Genomic DNA, 21,155 nt, shown 5'->3' on the forward strand with positions numbered 1-21,155 from the left:
CCTTTCTGATTGATATTTGCTTGCAGAAAAACTGCTTTGGCGATAGTTTATGCCATTGACGTACAACAGTTTTCAACCGTGGGCGCTGCCATTTTGTTTTTTATTGTTTTTTACCTCCGCCGTTGAAGAATATAGATCTGTTAAACGCGATGTCATTGGTAGATATTTTACGCACCTGTTGCTGTATATCGACGCAAATCGATTCATTTTACCCACGGTTGATTGCATGTTATGTGACATGTTTATCAATCGTGGGTATCCGACGATGCATCAACATGTAACTTTATATGTTTAAAGTTACGTTTGATGCATATTATATAAGGTATACAATCATGAACAATATATAATAACCATTACGTATTTTCATCTTGAATAAAGCGCAAACACATAACCGTAATTAAACTTCTACTTTTATTCATACGAAGAACATAATGTGAATTCAAACGTTTCTTAGTTCTTAAAATCCGTCATTTTATGCAACTTGCATAAATTACGATTTTTCAGAATATTGTCATTATTTAAAACATAATTTCTTATTATGTTTAAGTTTATGTTTAAATAAATTGTTATATGATGAGCTACATGCTAGTCTTAAATAAGTTTCGGTCTATTCTGTTCTATGAAAGTAATCTTATTTAAATATTATTTGAAAAATGGGATTCCTTCGTTGATCGGAATAGCAATTTTCAATGAAAAACAGAAATAAAACAATTGTAGTTGTTCTGATTATACGTTTTTGTTTGAATATTCATGTTTAATACATTTAATGGGATATTCAACAAGATAATGCATTTATTTTTTCGAGAGAATTAGATTAAACAGAACAGTAAATGTATTTTCAGACTTGAGTATTACAGCTTATCACTCACAGCCACTGATGATTACGGACCCTGAACTGCACCAATAGGAATTAGCTTTTTATTACTTTTCTTGATGGTAAAAGTCATTTATTAAATAAACACCATTTTTACAAAATCAACAACAGTGACGCATATGTCCAAACAACTAAAATAGCGAAATACAGAATCCCCAAAGAAGCCCAACACGACAAAATTGAAAATGTTGCAGGCTCTGTTTGATTGAGCCTGTTCATGGACGGTACTGGAAAGTGTAAGTTACCACCACGCCCCCTAGCACCGGCAATGCTTATGTGTAAGGGATCTAATGAGTCTTTAATCTATAGCATCTTTAAAGTTTTAAAATAGGTAACGTTTTAATGGCGTAATTTTTGGCTTTAACTTTTTTGATACATATGAACTCGAGAGTCTGACTTTTAACCTTAAGCAGGTTACACAATCAAACTAAAATAAATTCTGTATACATTTATGTTGTATTATTGAATACTTCTGTGGCAAATATTTAATAGTTAATTCCGCTAGCCAGGCATGTCTTTGTGACCCTCAGACCAATGTGGAAGAACAAGAATATCAGCCTAAAAACTAAGCTGAGCATCTTTGATACCAATGTCAAATCAGTTCTTTTGTATGGATTAGAAACCTGGAACCAAATTAAGAACATCGAGCAGGACCTGTAGGTATTCTTCACACAAATGCCTCCGACAGATCCGCCAGTCACCGATCAAAACATCATCAAAAAACGAAATTGGCATTGGATATTACACATTCTGAGGCGACCCAAAAGCAAAATCATAAGGCAAGCTCTGGACGGTAATCCTCAAGGCATAAGAAGAAGAGGTATACCAACAACCACCTGGAGACGAACTATAGACGCTGAGCTGAAAAGTTGCAACATACCTGGACAGAAACAAAAGCAGCAGCGATGAACCGGCCTAGATAGAGAGTTGCTGTAGATGCCCTTTGCCCCACAAGAAAATTACATGATTAAGTTAGGTAAGGTTAGTAATGTACATTTAAAACAAACAAGACAAACGTGATTTTAAGCGAATTTTATCTCCCGTCATAACCTAACGAAGAACTGAGAACCATGATTATTTATCAACAAAATAGAGAAAATATGATTCTCAAAGAAAACCCAAAACGCAAAATTGAAAGTGTTGCAGGCTCTTTTTGATTAAGTCTGTTCATGGATGGTACTAATAAGTACAAACTATCTTCCAGGTCCGCTAGGCCCGGCTTTAGCAGAATTCAACATTTAAACATGAAATAGTAATTTTTTGAATTTAGAAACATCCGCAGATGTATTGATTTGCGGTCATCATGATTTAAATATATTATTTTTTAAAGAATAATCATAGACTCCGGTAATTCAAGTTGTCGGTAAAACGTAGTAAATAGTTTTTGTAATCAGTACTTATAGCAATACTCTAGCATATGTTGTACTTTTATGTCAATTTATTGTCCTGTGAGCTTTAACATTTTGTCAATATACAGAGAGAAAATAATAACAATCTAATCCGCACTTTGTCGTGAAAAAATAGATGATAAGTGGGAAATCCCTCGAGAACAATAAAATAATGCTGTAACCCTGACAACAGAAACCTCCCAGACACTTATATGACTTATATTACAACGATTAAGAACTGATTAATGTCCAAATAGTTATAAAACTTATTGTGCGGAAACAAATCATTTCCCAACTAACAATTACCGTTGTTCTCACGTCAATAGAGATTCGATGGAAGTATTACTTGTCATAAAAAAGTTTTTGAATCTGAATACACCATGTTCACACATTTTACATAAAACCATCAATATATATCTTCATCTTAAAAGTTAATCAACACAAACACCACATTTACAGACATGATTGTAATCACCCTATTACGAGGGTGAGCGTCAAAGCAATATTTCACAATTGGCAGATTCTAACCTTCATATTGATAGTAACAAATAGAAATATCCTTAAAGTTTAGATAATCGTGCAAATTCATCATTCCAAATAAGTTTACTTTATTACCCAAGGACACTAAGAAAATGTTATACTGTTTAGATTTATAAAGGACACTTTCATTCTGATGAAAGTATTGGATAAAGGTAACGAGCAAAACGCAGTGAATTTTTTTCCGATACTCGAAAGACGCTGTTGTATATTTATTTACAAAATGTATTGGTGTTTCAATAGTTTAAAGTTTCAATGAAAGAAATCGGATGTACTGCTTATGACATTGTTATCTATGATGGAACACAATAAATCATAATCTAATATAAATCTCATTATTAATTTTGATAACATTTAAAGGAATAAAATACCTGTTTATAAAACATGGAAAATATTTCATTAGCTTTATCTATGGAACACTTCAATGACAGCAACAACAATACTGACAACAGTTCGGACATACCGCCGGAGCCGCCGCTCTACATTGTCCTCACGTCTACATTATTGTATGTTCTCATTTTCCTAGTCGGTATCCTAGGAAATATTCTTGTCATCATAGTTATCACGTTCAGCCACTCTATGAAGACAACTGTAAACATGTACTTGATGAACTTATGTGTCGCTGACATACTTGTAATTATTGTGTGTATGCCGACAGCACTTGCAGATATATTTACCAAAGAAGTGTGGTATTTTGGAGAGGCAATGTGTAAGTATTTTATAATGTTTCAAAAGATGTTTTTATACGAGTTGAAAACTTTGGTTGAAAAATATTATACATTATTTTATATACATTTGTAATAACTATAAATAATACAAAAAATGTAAGATTTTTTTTTTCATTTTTACTTCATGATAATAAAGAAAGCCTAAATTTCTTACCAAAGAATCTCAAAAGAATTGAGCATCGATATGCGGTAAAAGTGTTATACTCATTTAAATAAAAATACAACATTAAGATATAGAAATTAAATTTTTTAGTCAATATATCTAAGTATAAAAATATTATTTGTTTGGCTGGGAAGCAGTCGAGTCATATGATTTTGAATAAAAAGCATTATTTACTGCGGAATGAAATGATTTAATTTTCACATCCTCAGTAAAGCTTAAAGCTACATAAAATATTCAAATACATCAGTCATTCCATTGTTTTGTTGCAAAACATTTTTATTGATATTTTCGTCATGATGAAAGACAATGTTTTTTATGCTTTTGAATGAAAAGTGAAAATTATCAAGATATAATTTAACACTTTACAATGACGGAACTACTTTTAAAGATTTCCCTATGTGGTTCCTCAATTTTATTTTTGCTGACAATGCTGACATTGTTAGCGTTGTTTAGATAAAAACAAAGCTAAAGGTTAATAAATAACTTTAATTTCAAAAGGAATAAAAAAACTTACTTCAATTCATTCAAATTACCGATCTCCAAATATCGTCTCTAAATGTTTTGTTTCATTTCTACAGTCTAAAAAATACACTTCTTTCTGTAACAATCCTCAAATAAGTTTGCTTTCTAATAAAAAGATGTATGATTTACAAATCCAAATGGTATCCCTCTGAATCAAACACAATTATTTTTCTCCCATAATTTTTTTCCTCCCGTGAAATACACAACTTAAAAAATATGACGGCCGCTTGTAGTCTAATATAAATTCGCCGTAAATAGCGGAAAAAAGTTCGGATGGTGTGGCTTTTTATTCTACTAGAATTGTTGTTTTTATTATTAAATCATTCATATTTAAAAGAAAATATAGTCAACGCCATTTAACGTTGATTGTACTTATTTTTCAGCTCAAATGAAAATCGACTATAAAAGAGTCTACCAGTGGGGAATACCAGTGGGGAAAACAGATTTTATAATTATAGTTATTTTAAGGAATTTTCATTTAAACTGTTTTTAAGCATTAGATAAAAAATGTGTTTGTTTGTTGTGTAAGATGTAATTTTATTTCATCTCGTGAACTTTAAAGACAGTATTCTCACTCATGGCTCCGCCACTTGTGAGAATACTGTTTTTAATTTCATCTTACGCACAAACAAACAAGTATCCTCTATTTCTTATATCCGGCGTTTACAAATAATGGACTTCACAGCTGTCTTCATGTAACAAGAGATTAGTTCACCGATACTAAATATGGTGAAATTAGGCTAATATTAAATGTTTTATTCATCTAAACAGGCATCGGCGTAGAAATTGTTGCTTTGCATTGTCATAAAACATCTGAATGGTTCTATCAATCAATTTACCTTTAAAAATTAGCAAACAAGTGCGCTTTGAAGAAATTTAAATAAATATATATTTCTTTTAAGGTTTTTAATGCAGTAAAAGCGAATTTGCCTCCACAACACAATGAAACTTTGCAAGATATCACTATCCGCTTAGAAATGTCAACATGTTAATTTTTGCGTTCTATAATCGTGCCTATTTTTATTTTTAATTAAAAGTAGAAAATAAAGCAAAATAAACTCTAGGTTTTTTAACCATACAAATACTAAATAAAATCACAATCATACCAGGTTTAATTCTTAACTTTTTGAAATATCTGAAACTTAAAGATTTATGTTTATGCGCTCAAACTTATTGATCAATTGTTGATACTTTGCTTATTTAAAATTTATATATCATTAAATCGGTACATAATTAATAAATTGATGAACAAATACGAGTGTTAGCATTGTCTTGATATAAGTAAGCTTTTCCTATGACAGCGGGCCCGTCTTGTTAAAAAACGAGAATTAGTAAGGGCATAGTGGAATTTCCAGGTTGCAACGCTTCCCCATTACTTTCAATTTTCTTAACTGCGTAGCTCTTCAAGGTATGATATTTAACTGGACGCTTCTTAAGGTATGCAGTCCACAGCTGTGGCGTTATTTGCGACCATTTGTTCGGAGCTATTTTATGTTTCGTGAAATCTTGCATGTACATTACAGATATCTTCCTTCTAATAGATAAGTACTAAATAAAACTAAAGATAATACAAAGAAAAAAAAACTCAACAGCGTGTAAAAGGTTCAGTATGATTACCTTCAACAACTTTGTGATTGACAAAATTTCATTTATATCAACACCGATATTATTTAAAAAAAACACCACTGTCCCTTGTGAAAAGCCTCGTGAGACTTAATTTGCGTTCATTGAACGCCGCCTTTCCTTGTTGATCTTGTTTATCATATATTTTACATTAGACAGTCAATAGAAGTATTCAGTACATAATGTAAATCTCAACATAATAATGATTATAAAGATAAAATCAGACTATTAAAGCATGATTTATCCTACATAATGTACATCTCAACATATTAATGATTATAAAGATAAAGTCAAACTATTAAAGCATTAGCAACTAGATAACAAAAGCTTATAAATATTATAAAATTGATATAAATATGTCATGTTAAAGTGTCATAGGTGACAGTATCTCTATACTAGATCACGCATATAATATGAGATGAATATATTGACTATATGATTTGTTTGTAATGATTAGGAAAATAAGTGATACCATGCTATTATTGTAATTTTACAAGGTGAAGAAAATATATACGGAAGAGCATTAGTGCCAGGTGTATGCTTTTTATTAACTCGACATTTCGAGTTACTAACTCGAAATTTCGACTTACTAACCCGAAATTTCGACTTATTAACTCGAAATTTCGACTTTTTAACTCGAAATTTCGACTTATTTACATTACAAGAATGGCCAAAGTAATTAGTTAGATGATATAAGATATAGTTGGGAGTGCCGTTGAGCGATGGAGATGGAGGTACGGGTGCCTGGACAAAAACTATTGAAATGAAACTTAAACTTAGTAATGGCATGTACACACACGACCTAAAAAACACAAGGCTTCCTTTAATTTGTACGTTCAGGCGTTCTTCACACGTTGTATTGTATCCCATCTGTTCGAACATATCTTTACGCTAATCATATTCTTCTCATCCCTGTGAATAAAACGATCCTATACTTCACGTGTGGGACATCTGAGGAAAGTATCGCGGCGTGGCCAAAATAGGGCGTGCTGAGGCCTTTGTCAAAATTGTTGGACTGACTATATTTCTTGTAAAATCGGATGCTTTTATATTATTCCAATCATATATATAACAACAAGTTCCACTTTTATCAACTTTTATCGACACAATATGAATCAAAGTATTAGTAAATAATGAATAATGTTACAAAAACATTATTAGTAAAAAGAAACGTGACAGACTAACTATATATATGTATACACGCCATTTAAAACTTATTTAACACATGATATTGCACAGTTTACAATAGGGTAGGTTTTGGACTTGTTGTTTCTCCACATGATGGTGGTATGTGTGCTTAAGAAAAAGAAACATCCGGTTAACACGGAAATGTGGAAAGTGTGATTTTACACCCCCCCCTTCCACAATAAGCGAGACATATGGACAATTTGACCCTATTAAATTGCTCTGTCAAATAAATGTTAAAGGTGCTCTATCAATGTGCAACAGCTACACACTAAAGAAAGAATCTTGAATTCAATCCATGCTTTCACCGTCAACCAATGAAAGTCGTGCAATGTAAGTCGAAATTTCGAGTTACTAAGTCGAAATTTCGAGTTACTAAGTCGAAATTTCGAGTTACTAAGTCGAAATTTCGAGTTTTAAGTCGAAATTTCGAGATAAGTAACTCGAAATTTCGTGTTAGTATGTCGAAATTTCGAGTAAATAAGTCGAAATTTCGGGTTAGTAAGTCCAAAATTCGAGTTACTAAGTCGAAATTTTGAGATAAGTAACTCGAAATTTCGAGTAAGTAAGTCGAAATTTCGAGTTAGTAACTCGAAATTTCGAGATAAGTAAGTCGAAATTTCGAGTAAGTAACTCGAAATTTCGAATTAATAAAAAACATACACTTGGCACTAATGCTCTTCCGTAAATATAAGCTAGAAGCTTGTCGTGTTGTTTAATAATAATTCAGCAAAACAGAGTCGTAACGTTAACTGTGTAGCCTAGACATCAATGTCATATGCAAAACAAATTATTATTCTTCATTGAAAACGAAATCGAAATAATAGAATGATATTTTAGCTTGATTTGATAAGTATACACATATCAAAATTATGCAATAAACTTATATAATTTAAAGTTAAAATGAGAATAAGCTATTTAAAAAGCCCGTTTAAATGGACGGGAATTTCTTTATATAGCAGTTGCAAGCGGACATATATCATTATGATCATGAATATTTGAAAGATCATTCATAACATGATTTTAAGAACAAAGAAAACCCTAGATTATTTTAATTAGGTTTATAAATATTACACTGATAAATAACTCATGATACATATGTTAGGATAAACTGTCCTAGTATATGTGGAATAAAGATCAACACGACAAAGGCAACGTTCAAAGGACACAGCCCCCGACACACATAGGACACCCAGAAGGCACCAAACCGAAACCTGGAGTGGACATAAACCTAAGTTTATGTAGAACTCGACAGGAGGAATTAATCGTTTAATATATAAGACCAAGTATTTCAAATATCAAAATCGCTTTATAAAAAAGAGTTAAAAGAATGAATAAGAAAAAAAAACAACAAATTTTAAGGAGATGATAACTATGGAAATAAGGATACAAGATTTATAAACCTTTTCATATTATTATGATCTGGGAGTTAGAGGTACATCCTACAAGTAATGAATAAGTTGGAGTAAAACATACCAATTTCTCAAAAAAAAATCTAAGTTCAAGGGGGACATAATTCTGGAAAAAGTCTTGCTAAGGTATTCAAACTTTTCACAAATGATTTGAGTGATAGTGATAATAAGAAACATATATATGAAGTTTGAAGAAGATACATTAGGAAATAAAGAAGTAATTAAAAAAACAAAAAACATTGTTTCATGTGAGTTCAAGGAGGCAATTCTGATTATGTTTGTGCCGGAGTTAAAACCTTGTCACATATGATGTGGTTGATGACCAGAAATTTATGTTTGAAGTTTGAAATAAATACCTTAAGAAATAAAGATTTTATAATAAAAAGCGTAAAAACTAGAATAAGAAACGAGGCTACCGACGTTTGTAAAGTATGACATCTCTTAATATACTCCCTATAGTCCAGATTAAAATGATGTTAATAGTTTCCATACTACCATGTATCCATATTTTAAGTTTCATTAGAAATCAGCTATTGTTTTACTAATCACAAATATTTTAATATTTGCCATGTTTTAAGTCTATTTGTTGTCATGGTAACCAATTTTGTGTTCAAAATAGGTGTAAAGAAAAAAGACATGCATAATTTCCAGACTACCATCCACCCATATTTCAAGTTTCATAACTTTTGCCTTATTACTGGATCCAGTTTATGTGAAAATGTTGTCATATTTTCAGTCTATTTGTTGCCAAAGCAACCGGAATTTTCAACGTAGGAGGAAAAGAAAAAAACGTGCATAATCTACATACCGCCATGTATTTCATAAAATATTTTTAGTACTTTTTGCGTTATCGCGGGATCCAGTTTTGTGGACTGACGGAATGACAGACAGACGGTAGGAGACTAAAAAGGCCTTCGTAAAAGTTCTTCATTGGTGGAACATTTGAAAATCAGTTATTTCAAAATGCATTATATCAGTTAACAACCTAGAAGAAGAACTATTAATCAGCTTTGTTGTTTTACGTTTTAAACCGACCAGTTACCTTCTTTTTTACAGGATGGTTGTTTCTTTATAACGTTGTAATGAATTACATGTACTAGTAAAATCTTCTAGTGATAGCAATGGTTTCCTTACTTTGAGCAGACTAATTCTTATTAAATAATTGTAAGGAGATTTCGCCCTAGCAAAAACAATAAAGAAAAGAATGAACTCCTATAAACAAGAAGTTAGAAAGTTAACATATTAGATTTATTGACCTAGTAGTTGTACATTATTTGTTAGGGTAGTTTTTCGGCACAGCAAGACAGTTTAGATCATATGGCGTCGAAACAGAAAAGATGAATTTGGCTAACCTCGGGGGTAACAATCTTCAAAGCAGCATCAGGGGTCAAAACTATCCCACTGCTGGAGCTAAGATATGCATAGACTCCAGTTATTCAATTCCATTTAGTCGCCTCACTCACGGGCTGTAATTCTGAAACATTAATGGCAATTTCCGAGACATTTCATTTTGAAGATATATGAATTAAATTTTTCACATAAACCGCTACGCAGGAGTGTAATAAAGCTATTTAATTAAAATAATATTACACTAGTGTAATAACACTTTGACATGACGCCATTTGCATTATATACACATATAGCGTAAAAGCGCGCTGGTGTAAGCGTTACACTATGAACGCATCAATAAAAATGACTCTAAATTTATTGAACCCGTTGAATAAAACAATATTATGCTCGCCAGAGGCTTGCATAATAGGTTTTGAGAAAACAGAATCCCTTAAGAAAGCCAAACACGGAAAAATTGAAAAGGTTCGGTTTGATTGCGCCTGTTCACGGGCGGTACTGGAAAGTGCGTGTTACTGTCCACGCCCCTTAGCACCGTCTTAAGCAGAATTCAACAATTAAATACTAAAATGGTGATATTTTGATTTTAGAAACATCCGCAGATGTGTTCATACCGCGGTAAACATGGAACCTTCAATGTGACACATTAGTGCCATACCATGAAAGGCGGCGTATGGTCCCCAATTAAAAAAATGCGTGTGCCCTAGACGAGAAAACAATGGGCGGAACTAAATAATAGGTAATTTTGAAAGAGGATCTGAGGTTATGAGCCTTCATATCACAGATAAGACGTCAAAAGACAATTTGAAAAGCAGGCAACTTATCCTTAAGCTGATTAAACAGTATTCAAGTAGGAATAGTGGAACCACCCAAGTAGAAAAAAGCCAAATAGAAGAAATTAAAAATACCCTTAACACATACACAACAACTCGTTCAATAAATTAAGTATTAAACCTACACTCATTCAATATCCTCTATAACGTTTATGTATTGAGGTGTACTAAAAAACTTTGTTAAAATAATTTTTCAACTAAAAACAGTTGGCATTGATGTTGTAAAACCTATGGTATAACAAGACAAATCCGTATAAATGCAATCGCAGTCTGTTTTTCTAACATTAAAGGGGAATTAGAATTGTTATTCTGTGACAGCAAAATAGATAAAATAACAAACATTTAATTGATTTGTCATTGACTGTAATTGAACATGCCAATAGGCGATGTCATTTTATATTATTAAGCATTTTTTCCTGCTTCAAAACCTGAACATGATTTTAACTTCCTTGTATATCAATAATTAGTTCGAAAAGAGAATTACGTAATTTGATTTAATTTGTTATTTAAGAAAAAAATACTCAACCTACATTTGAAAAGAAACGACGATCAATATTACGTTTAGTGACATTTTTTTTTAATAGGAGTGTGTTAACATTTTAGATTGAATGGAATGAAAAGAAAAAGTTAGGAGAAGTTTAGAGTTCTCTATTTTAGGAGAAAAACCCATTAATTTTAAGGAGAACTACAAGTTATAATAATGGTTTCACCAATTATAAGTGTGACAGATTCATTAAATAAAACCTCCGTCACACTGACATGGGGTTATTACGGTGACAATAAGCGGTACTTGTCAATAATAAAGTACCTGATTTTTTTTCTCTTTCTTTTTACAAAATTGCAAGTTTCAGCTATCCGTCACACTGACGTCCTGTTTTGTACGTTTTCGCACGTTTATAGAGCATATAGCATATACTGCATTTGCACAATGTTCTTAAATCGTTCCAGTGGCGTCCTTGCAGTGTTGATATGCCACCTTACTGAAACTTAATAACTTTTAGAGTTCTTGTAAAACAATTCTACAACATCCCGGAAACGTCTAAGAACTGCATTGTTGCACTATAAACGCACTTTTGTTGCTACTTACATGACATACAATTTATGTGCGTTTACAAATGGCGATTGCTCGTCACGTTCAGGACGTGTTTGGTGTACGAGGATTGATCATAAAATTCTTTGCCCGATGTCCCGCAAGGAAATTTATGAAATAGATAAATACAAACTCCCTTAAGAAAGCCCAACACGACAAAATTGAAAAAAAGTTGCAGGCTCGGTTTGATTGAACCTGTTCATGGACGGTATTGAAAGTGCAAGTTACTGTCCACGCCCCCTAGCACCGACTTAAGCCCAATGAGTTCAATTATGTTATATTTTCGATCCTTGAAGATCGTTCAGCACAACATTATTGTTGTGTATACATGTTATGTGGTACTTTAAGTTTCTTCTATTTGGCCTTTTTCAACTTGGGTGGTTCCAGTATTCCTACTTGAATACTGTATAGTCACCCTTAGGATATGTTGCCTGCTTTTTAAATTTGTCTATTGTCGTCTTGTCTGTGATACGCAGGTTTCATAACCTCAGATCCCCTTTCAAAATTCCATTTTATTCAGTTCCGCCCATTGTTTTTTTTTTTCGTTTAGGGCACAAGCATTCTTTTACTTGGGGACCGTACGCCGATTTTCATGGAATGACACAACTGTGCCACATTGAATGTTCCATGACAACCGCCGTATGAACACATCTGTGGATGTTTCTAAATTAAAAATTCAACATTTTTGTGTTTAAATGTTGAATTTTGCATAAGCCCGTTCTAGGGGGCGTGGACGGTAACACTTGCAATTTCCAGTACCGTCCATGAACAGGCTCAATCAAAACGAGCCTGTAACATTTTACAATTTGGCCGTGTTGTGCTTTCTTTAAGGATTCTGTTTTTCACTATTTTATGGATTTCCTTTCATACAGAGGTAATGACGGCTCTGATTTTAACTTTATCCATTTGGTCTAAATGACACTCCCGTGTGTTGTATTCAAAGGCAGCGCTGCCTTTCCTTGTTGATCTTATTTAATATAATTTATGTTACTTAATCTGTGATAAACCACGTGTAACTCGGTCAGGAATCTCCAATAATATATCGGTACCGACGTATCGTGTGTAAATGTCAGTGTAGTGGCTAGAAGTATATCGGGCCGAGAACTTTTTGATCATACTTCTTTTTATCATACCTCGTAGTTATTTATTTTAGAACGATATTGTATAGAATGTAAAGGCAAATTTGGCTACATGTTTTTGCCCATGACGCAGTAGTATTGACATGTTACATTCTGTCACTGTTAATCACAGCAGTGTGGCGCTTATGTTGGCACGACGTAAAAGCATCTCCACTACCAACAACAACATTGACAAAGTTTATAAAACACACCTGTCAATATTTACTTTAATCTTCATTTTAGGTAAAGCAGTACCCTTTCTGGAGCATGTAGTGGCTAATGCGTCAGTGTTGACAATTCTTGCTATAAGTATAGAAAGATACAGAGTTGTATGTTATCCTCTAGAGGTAAGGTGGAGTTTTCTCCGCAGGGAATAGCTCAGAATACTTATTTTTAATGATATTTGATATGAAATAATAGACTTATATTTTGTTAATACAGCATTCCAATTATAGCATCAATACCAATTGAAGATTGTAATGAATAATTGATGAGCCAGTATGAGATTTCAAAATCCTTTTTTTAGTTAATTACTTTCGGTGAGAAAAACAACATTAAAAAGTTAAATTGTATAAATATGGAAGTAAATCATTACAGATACTAATTGGAACGAGGAAAGAGACACGTGGTGTGGCATTCAGAATTAAAACCGAATATAAGATTTTTTGTTTAAATTACGATTTGCTTCGGAATCCAATGAATAGACGAATTACACTCGATTGTTTTATTGGTAATCGAAATTTAGAAATGTACATTTTTATGTGTCTGTTTTTTTGTCTGAACAATGAATCAGTCTTACATGATTATATATTTTCTCAGTAAATCACTTCTTACAGGTAAGAAATGAAGAAATATTCAGAGTATGGAAAGTTGTCGCCGTGATCTGGGTGCTATCAGTTGGATTCAGTTTACCTTGGTTGTCTATTCCAATTGTTAAGAATTCACAATTTTTAGATGGAACGCCAATACAGGTAAATGGAATGCATGTATATTAAACTGCAATTCGGAATGATAGATAGGTTATCAATTGATAAAATACTAACGTAATAACAAAAATTTGAATCTAACAAAATACAATCAAAGAACTGGATGAAACTTGTCTTGATATTATATTAACTGTTTAAGTAAATTGTTTATCAATTGATTCATTTTTGGAATGAAAGTAAAGTTTAAAAAAATAAAGAAACCAATTACACTGTATAAGGAAATATTTTGTTTGAATCATACTTAATGTCATCGTCGGATACCCTTGGCCGAACCATTTACATTTATATTGATTACATGTTGTTCAACCGTGAGTATCCGAAGATGACTTCGTTAATCATACTTATTTATCATCATAACACATGTATTCCATAAAACTACATGTCTCTTTATTACAAAAACGTGTATACATATAATCTTTCTTAAGTTATTTTTTTCACCTAAATTTATTTTTTCTTTCGGAGTTTATTACATTAAGCTACAATAACTCCATCATTGGGTTTCATTGATTTTGTCATTGAGTGTCGTTTTATTGTGTACTTGTTGTTAACATACATCCTTGAAAACTTGTACTCGGAAATGTATGACATTAGTACCGGATATTGACTTGAGACAAATTACTTGATATTTTTATGAATTACGTCAATCGGAATAAACGAATAGTTATAAATAATCGGAACTATTTATTTGATGATAACCTTTTAGCACTCTTAAAGAGAACAATTTTGAAGCGATAACAATTTTGAAGGATAACTATTATGCCATTTGTTATCACAATTGTTAAATATGGCATTGTAATAATCTTTACTAAAATAAATAAGGTAATGAATTAATCTTGTACATAGTTTACATTTTTATACTTTTCACTCTGTTTTCGTGGGAATTTTCCTAATTAATATGAATACATTTATGTACTATAATTGGGTCACTATATGATCAATTGGGAATAATCTTGCTGACAGTAAATACTCTGCACGCAAATGACTCATGTGAAACAATGGGAGAAAAACTTGTGACGTTTTATGGCTACAAGTAAACAATATGGAGGTATATAATCATAAATAAAATGGAGAAACAAAAAGCTTTTGAAAGTGAAATGAATATGTATTTGCGGAGACTGTGAAGACATACTAAAATAAAAAAATATTGACTGAGCGCATTTACGTATACAAGCTCATTTACTTGGCAACTGGACTTTTCCAAATATATATTGATATAAAATGATTTATTTTCACGACATTTCATAAAAAATATTTCGACGACAATCATAGCTTGAACTTTGTTAAGAATATAATTATACATACAGTGATTTGTTCTTAAATAGAAGGTCTGTTATTTAATAAATGATAACGCTGATAGTATTTAGACATAATCACAAAGCATGAACGAATTATGCATGGGAGTTGTTGGCGATACATGATCCGCTATAACATATATTTATAAGGCAGATGATAAAGTGTTCTAGAATAAAATGTTATTATAATTCATCAGATAAAAGATCATTCTAAATCAACTAGCACTTTATCGATGATGTGTTCATGCAAAAGTTTATTAGAAAAAAATTAAACATTTCTATTGTGCTATCAATATTTTAACTATTAACGGATTTTGTTTGTTTGTTTCATTTTACGCCTTTTCCCAACAGTATTTCAAAATAAAATGTGGCCAATGCAGATAAATGTATTTTGATATCTATGCGAAAAAAGTGATTCGTTTTGGCTTGTGAATAGGTAACATGAAACAGAAATTGCAAACTATTATGTTTTTATAAGAAATGCAAATGAGATAAATATTTGGTTCGAATAAAACGGCATTTAACAACTAAGAGATCACGTTTGATTGTTTCAATAATTGAATAAACATTTGAACATTCAAACACAGGCGATACGGTCAATATGTTTGAATATGTATTAAACAGAATAAATTCATTTGTTTTAAGGGGGCTTTAACAGACTTAACCTTACCATAACTAAAGATTAAGCCACAGTAATCTTATCTCTGTTATATTTATATTTTCAGGTATGCAGAATCCCTATCATCTATCTGTGGCAGGAAATATTCATCGTAGTACTGGCTTTTCTATTTTTCCTCCTACCGTGCATTACTCTGTTTCTGCTAAATTGCCATCTTTGCAGGGTACTCAACCAAGCCAGTGATTATGAAATGAATATTCATCAGTCTGGGAATGATCGGCGAAAACGCCAAAATCAAGTGGCAAATATTATTGCATCAATAGTCACAGTATTTTTCATATGTCATCTTCCGTTTCGAATTGCAGGACTTTGGTTGTCATTTGCAGACCCTAACACAATAGGACGTCTTGGGTTAGAGCGTTATTTAGGGATTGTGTATTCTACAAGGATCTTGTTTTATTTGAATCATGCATTGAATCCTGTTGTATATAACTTTGTTTCTACAAAGTTCAGATGCGCTTTGAGGGACCTCTTTGCCAATACAATATGCTCGAGAGTTTGTAATCTGATGATAAGTCAAAAACAAAAGGTTGTCACCGCTACTGCTACAACCAAATTAACTGTTAGAAAAAACACAAGTCTGAAAGATCACCAAAACAATTCGCCAGTACATGGTCGCACCACTGTAAACGATAAGGATAGTGAACATCTGCTAGACAAAGAATATAAACTTAAGATAAATTTTGATGATAAACGAGTTGCTATAAAGTTTAATTTTGTACGCCAAGCAGAGGAGGTATAAATCATATTCATTTTGAATGTATGTGTCAATATCATCATTGCAGGAGTTATTGTTTGTAATTATACATATATGTACATTTAGTGAATCATATAATAGTAAGAATAGTTTTACAAAAATGATCATGAACTGTCCATTTATTTCATATTTGAAATAAATATGTACGTTTATCAAACAAAATCTTTGTCATGAAATAAATACTTGTAGCTGTCGTATGTAAAATTTTGTACATTTAAACAAATGTTTTGAAAGGTAGCAAGATTATATCAGAGTTCGGATTAGAATCAAATGAACCAAATGGTCCAAACAAAAAATAGGCCAGCACTAAAGAAACAAGAACAGGTTGAACTGGGTGATGCTCCCCAACTAGGTTTTGGACACAGAAAAGTATATCTTTTTGTAGTTTCAGAGTTATGTCCCAGACAAAGTTCAAACTGTGATAATTCCAAACTTAGACAAGGCAGAGTTACTGTTCTTTGCACTGCACCTCGTCTCAATATGGTGATCATTTCTGTGAAAAAGTTGTAAAATCCGACTTCAAATAAGGAAGTTATGGGCCGACATGACTTTGCTGCAAGGTCATGCTGTAACTTTGACCTTAAAGGTAGCGACCCAAATGTTGCGCGCGACAAGTCATCTGAATATGGTGATCATTTCTGTGAAATAGTTGTAAAATCCGACTTCAAATTACAAAGTAATGGCCCGGACACGAATTCGGGACGTACGTACGTACGGACGGACTGACGGACGGACAACCCGGCGACTATATGCTCCCTCGATTTTTTTCGGGGAGCATAAAAATGTAGCCAATTATCTATTATTCCGATAATAGCAACAGTGATAGGATAACAATTACTGTTGCATATTAAATATAGTATATGACGTATACATTATTAAAATACAAGACGTCATTGTATGACACTAGTACCAGAATAGGCATTGTATTTTAACACTGATTGATAAAACCAAGATATAATATATGTTAATATTTAAGGATGACTTTTGATTAAATATTTCGGAAACTGAACGTTGAAAGGACAACATTCTTTTATCTTCTAAAAATCTTATTTTTTTATCACAGACAAAACCAAGAATTTAAGCAGTTAAAATTAGATTTCAAATATTCAGAATGGGAATACAAATTTTACATGAGATTTAATCAGATTTCAGTCATCTAAAAAGGTAGCAACAAATACAATCAAGGTTTTAAAAAACAGAAGGACAAAAATATTAATGTGTGTATTTTTCATTTTAACCCTAATTACGAGCAACTCAAAAACATTCGTTTATACAAAAGTAAACACAGTATAAGTATAAAAGTATATCATTCCGTAGCTTATCTAATAACATTAAAATGGATACAAACATCATATTATTATTGATGTAAAAACAATAGTTAGGGCCAGCGCGTTTTCTCCGAAAACGAAAAGCGTCAAGTTCAACAGTACGGTGGTGACATTTCGGCAGTACGATGGTTACAATGTGACAGCTCGACATTTTCCATGTACATATTTTATGCACATGCTTAACATGAAGACGACAGGACGATGTTGACTATACGGTAGTACGATGGTGACAGTACGACAGTACGTCATTTCAATGGTGCCTATACGGTAGTACGATGGAGACGGTACGACGCTATGACAGTACAATCGTGACTATATTGTAGTACGATGGTGATAGAACGACAGTACAATGGTGGCTATACGGTAGAACGATAGTGACGGTACGCCAGTACGACAGTATAATGGTGACTTTACGGTAGTACGATGATGACGGTATGACAGTTCCACAGTACAATGGTGACTATACGGTAGTACGATAGTGACGGTACGCTAGTACAACAGTTCAATGGTGACTATACGGTAGTACGATTGTAACAGTCCCACAGTACGATGGTAACTATACGGTATTACAATGGTGACGGTACGATGGCGACAGTATATATACGATGATGACAATTCGATATTGACAGTAAGACAGAACCATGGCGAATCATGATATTACAATGGTGATAGTCAATCGTACTACTGTCACCATCGTACTGTCACCATCGTGTCGTCCTGTCACCATCGTACTTTTGTGCTTCGCGCCTAATGTTTTTAGACAAAACGCGCTTATCCTATCGGACCACCGTACGGAACTTTTTAAAGTTTAAGTAGTTTATTTTCTTTGCGGTTATGTCATGGTAAAAGCAGTGAGAACAAAGATCAGCAAAGTAAGGCGACGTTCACAGAACGCCTGTCACCCGACAAAATATAGTTGGACACTGAAAAAAAGCATGTTATGACAACGGTTGGGTTAAGGGGAGCAAAAAATCATCAAGAGGTATTGGGTGCGCAAAGTAAACATACACATGTATAGACTCGATCAAACAGAGTCTGCAATTTTTCATGTAATTGTGTTGTGATTAATGCTTCCAAGGGATCACCCTTTTCTGTAAATTGCATAAAAAATGTTCTCTCAATGATGTACGTGTCTAATAAACGTATTTATCATAAACCTACAGCCATTTATTTGCAGCAGTTTTAAAATCACAAATAGAAATGCATTTGCTAACTGTACTTTGTCTGGTGTTTTATGAAAAAAAGATTTAAGCTTAGTTATCTAACAAGCATATATTTTATTCATTAAATATTTTTAAATCAACCATGTATTTTTTAGTGATTTGCATCCGTATTCAATTAATACCAGAGAGAATTATATAGAAGTTGCTATTTTAAATAATCGTTGTGATATCTAAGTTGATTTGAAATTGCCATAATTGCATCAATTATATTAGATATGATCAATCAATTCCTGTCTCATCGTGATCTGAATAATGAGTTTTAGCTTATGCTAGGATTAAGCGGACACAAAAGATTGAAATCATTTGCGTTTATTGTAAATTTTGACAGATTTTGGTCACATGTTCGTGCATGCCAAATTCTATGGAAAATAAAAAACATGTAAAATTGGCAAAGATTTAAAAGATGAACACGTAACAGAAAGTAGAGTCTAAGTCCAATTTTCTAAATTCGAAATTATACCATAACATGTGTAAATGTTGAATACTGCTTTAGCTGGTGTTGTTCATGGGCTGCAACTTGCAAAAACAACGTTGTATTGCATTATAAGGCCTCCGATCTAAAGTACATGCATCAAAATGGCATCAAATGTAACGTCGTTATTTTTTAATCAATATTATGTCATATTTATTAAATAGAAATAGAGGATATGTATTTGGTTTGCAGTTAAGATCAAACTATATTTCACTGAGCAACACAAGATGGTATTTTTTAGAGTGGCGTAGCTGGTGTTCATGAGTTAAATTTATTTTAATCTTACATGCAAAACAAATTGTATATTTTATTTCATGCCTTTTTAGTGATTTTAAGACATTTTTACTTGTTTTTCGTTCTTTTTCATGACGTCATCACATCATGACGCCATTGTACCAATGTTGAAATTTAGTTAGAACTGTAAATTTCTCGAACTTTGTTAATTTTTAACATAACATATGCAGTTATTTACTTGCTGTCTCCTACAGAATTAAATTTACATACGACGGAATTTATTTCTGTTGATAATTCCATTTAGTTATAAAATATATTTTCATCCGCATTAAAATATAGTCTGGCTACTGTGAAAATTATCAAACATAACTTCACTTTCCACTGCAAAGCATGTAATAAAATGTACTTAGATATCTATCGTTTTATAAGTTTGATTATGGGCAGAGATATACGTGTACCAATATCATTAATGTATAATTTATGATACACAATATATATGAAAGTTCAATGTAGTAGTTTCAAACTCAAATGAATGCCAGTTTTAATTAGATGAAATCTTCAAACTAAAATCTTGTTTATTGCCAAAATGCTGTCAATTTTACTATCACTCATAATACGGATTAATAACTTATTTGCTACTGGAGAAGCTAACCATTTTGTTTTAAGATAAATTTTAGATATTAGACAATTAGTAAAACCTATAATCTCTATCAATAGCTTAGTGTCTTCTCTTCTCTATCATGAGTGGCTTAAATTAGCCATTTATAAATAAGATGTTGGCGTTGTAAGGTACTACTCTGGATTAATAGCACTTTTATAAAGTATGTAGCGCAAGGAATTTGAAGTTCTCGATCTCATTAAAACTAAAACTATTTTAGTAAACACAATCCCTTAATCTCTATGAAAATGTTTCTTTTTTCATTAACATCATGAAAAGGCTTTATCAAACAAAGCTTGTAACATTTTCAATATGGTCGATTTTTTTTCGTTCTGTAGGGATTCTGTTATTTACTTATTTCTATTTTTCTTTATCACTTCAGTTTTGTTTCCCTGAGAGTGTAGCAACACCTTTTAGTGTAATACAATAATACCAAAGAAAACGGACCAAATACAAAAAGGAATAGACAAACACTATATGTAAAATGCAAACCAATTTATTTTTATATTTCAAACATTTATATGGTACAATTAAGGAGCAAAACTGTGCCTATGGAATATTAATATTTTATCTTGTTAAGATGATAAAAATATATAACAGTGTTTTATAATTATAATTATACTCATCTTCACGTCAAGAGAATCAAAATAATAATAGCAATTTCTTATAATGTCTTTTTGACACTTTTAGAGCTAATTAACAATAT

At 32.1% G+C, this 21,155-nt stretch overlaps 1 protein-coding gene across 1 annotated transcript; it reads left to right on the forward strand.

Annotated features, from left to right (window-relative positions):
• The first annotated feature begins 3,071 nt into the window (after nucleotides 1-3,071).
• LOC132719488 (neuromedin-U receptor 2-like) lies at nucleotides 3,072-16,612 on the forward strand. Its single transcript, XM_060703295.1, has 4 exons — nucleotides 3,072-3,508; nucleotides 13,064-13,167; nucleotides 13,657-13,791; nucleotides 15,824-16,612. Exons 1-4 carry the CDS (start codon nucleotides 3,184-3,186, stop codon nucleotides 16,517-16,519), a joined length of 1,260 nt encoding a protein of 419 aa, XP_060559278.1. The 5' UTR covers nucleotides 3,072-3,183; the 3' UTR covers nucleotides 16,520-16,612.
• Nucleotides 16,613-21,155: the final 4,543 nt, after the last annotated feature.

Source organism: Ruditapes philippinarum, unplaced genomic scaffold, assembly GCF_026571515.1.
Source record: "Ruditapes philippinarum isolate M1 unplaced genomic scaffold, ASM2657151v2 ctg2376_1_1_1_1, whole genome shotgun sequence".
NCBI classification, from domain to species: Eukaryota; Metazoa; Mollusca; class Bivalvia; order Venerida; family Veneridae; genus Ruditapes; species Ruditapes philippinarum.

Bases quoted from the DNA above. Each gene is read 5' to 3' on its own strand.
- LOC132719488 (XM_060703295.1), top strand. From the start codon at position 3,184: ATGGAAAATATTTCATTAGCTTTATCTATGGAACACTTCAATGACAGC. The intron at 3,509-13,063 runs GTAAGTATTTTA...TCTTCATTTTAG, and splicing joins GTATTTTGGAGAGGCAATGT to GTAAAGCAGTACCCTTTCTG. The intron at 13,792-15,823 runs GTAAATGGAATG...TTATATTTTCAG, and splicing joins TAGATGGAACGCCAATACAG to GTATGCAGAATCCCTATCAT.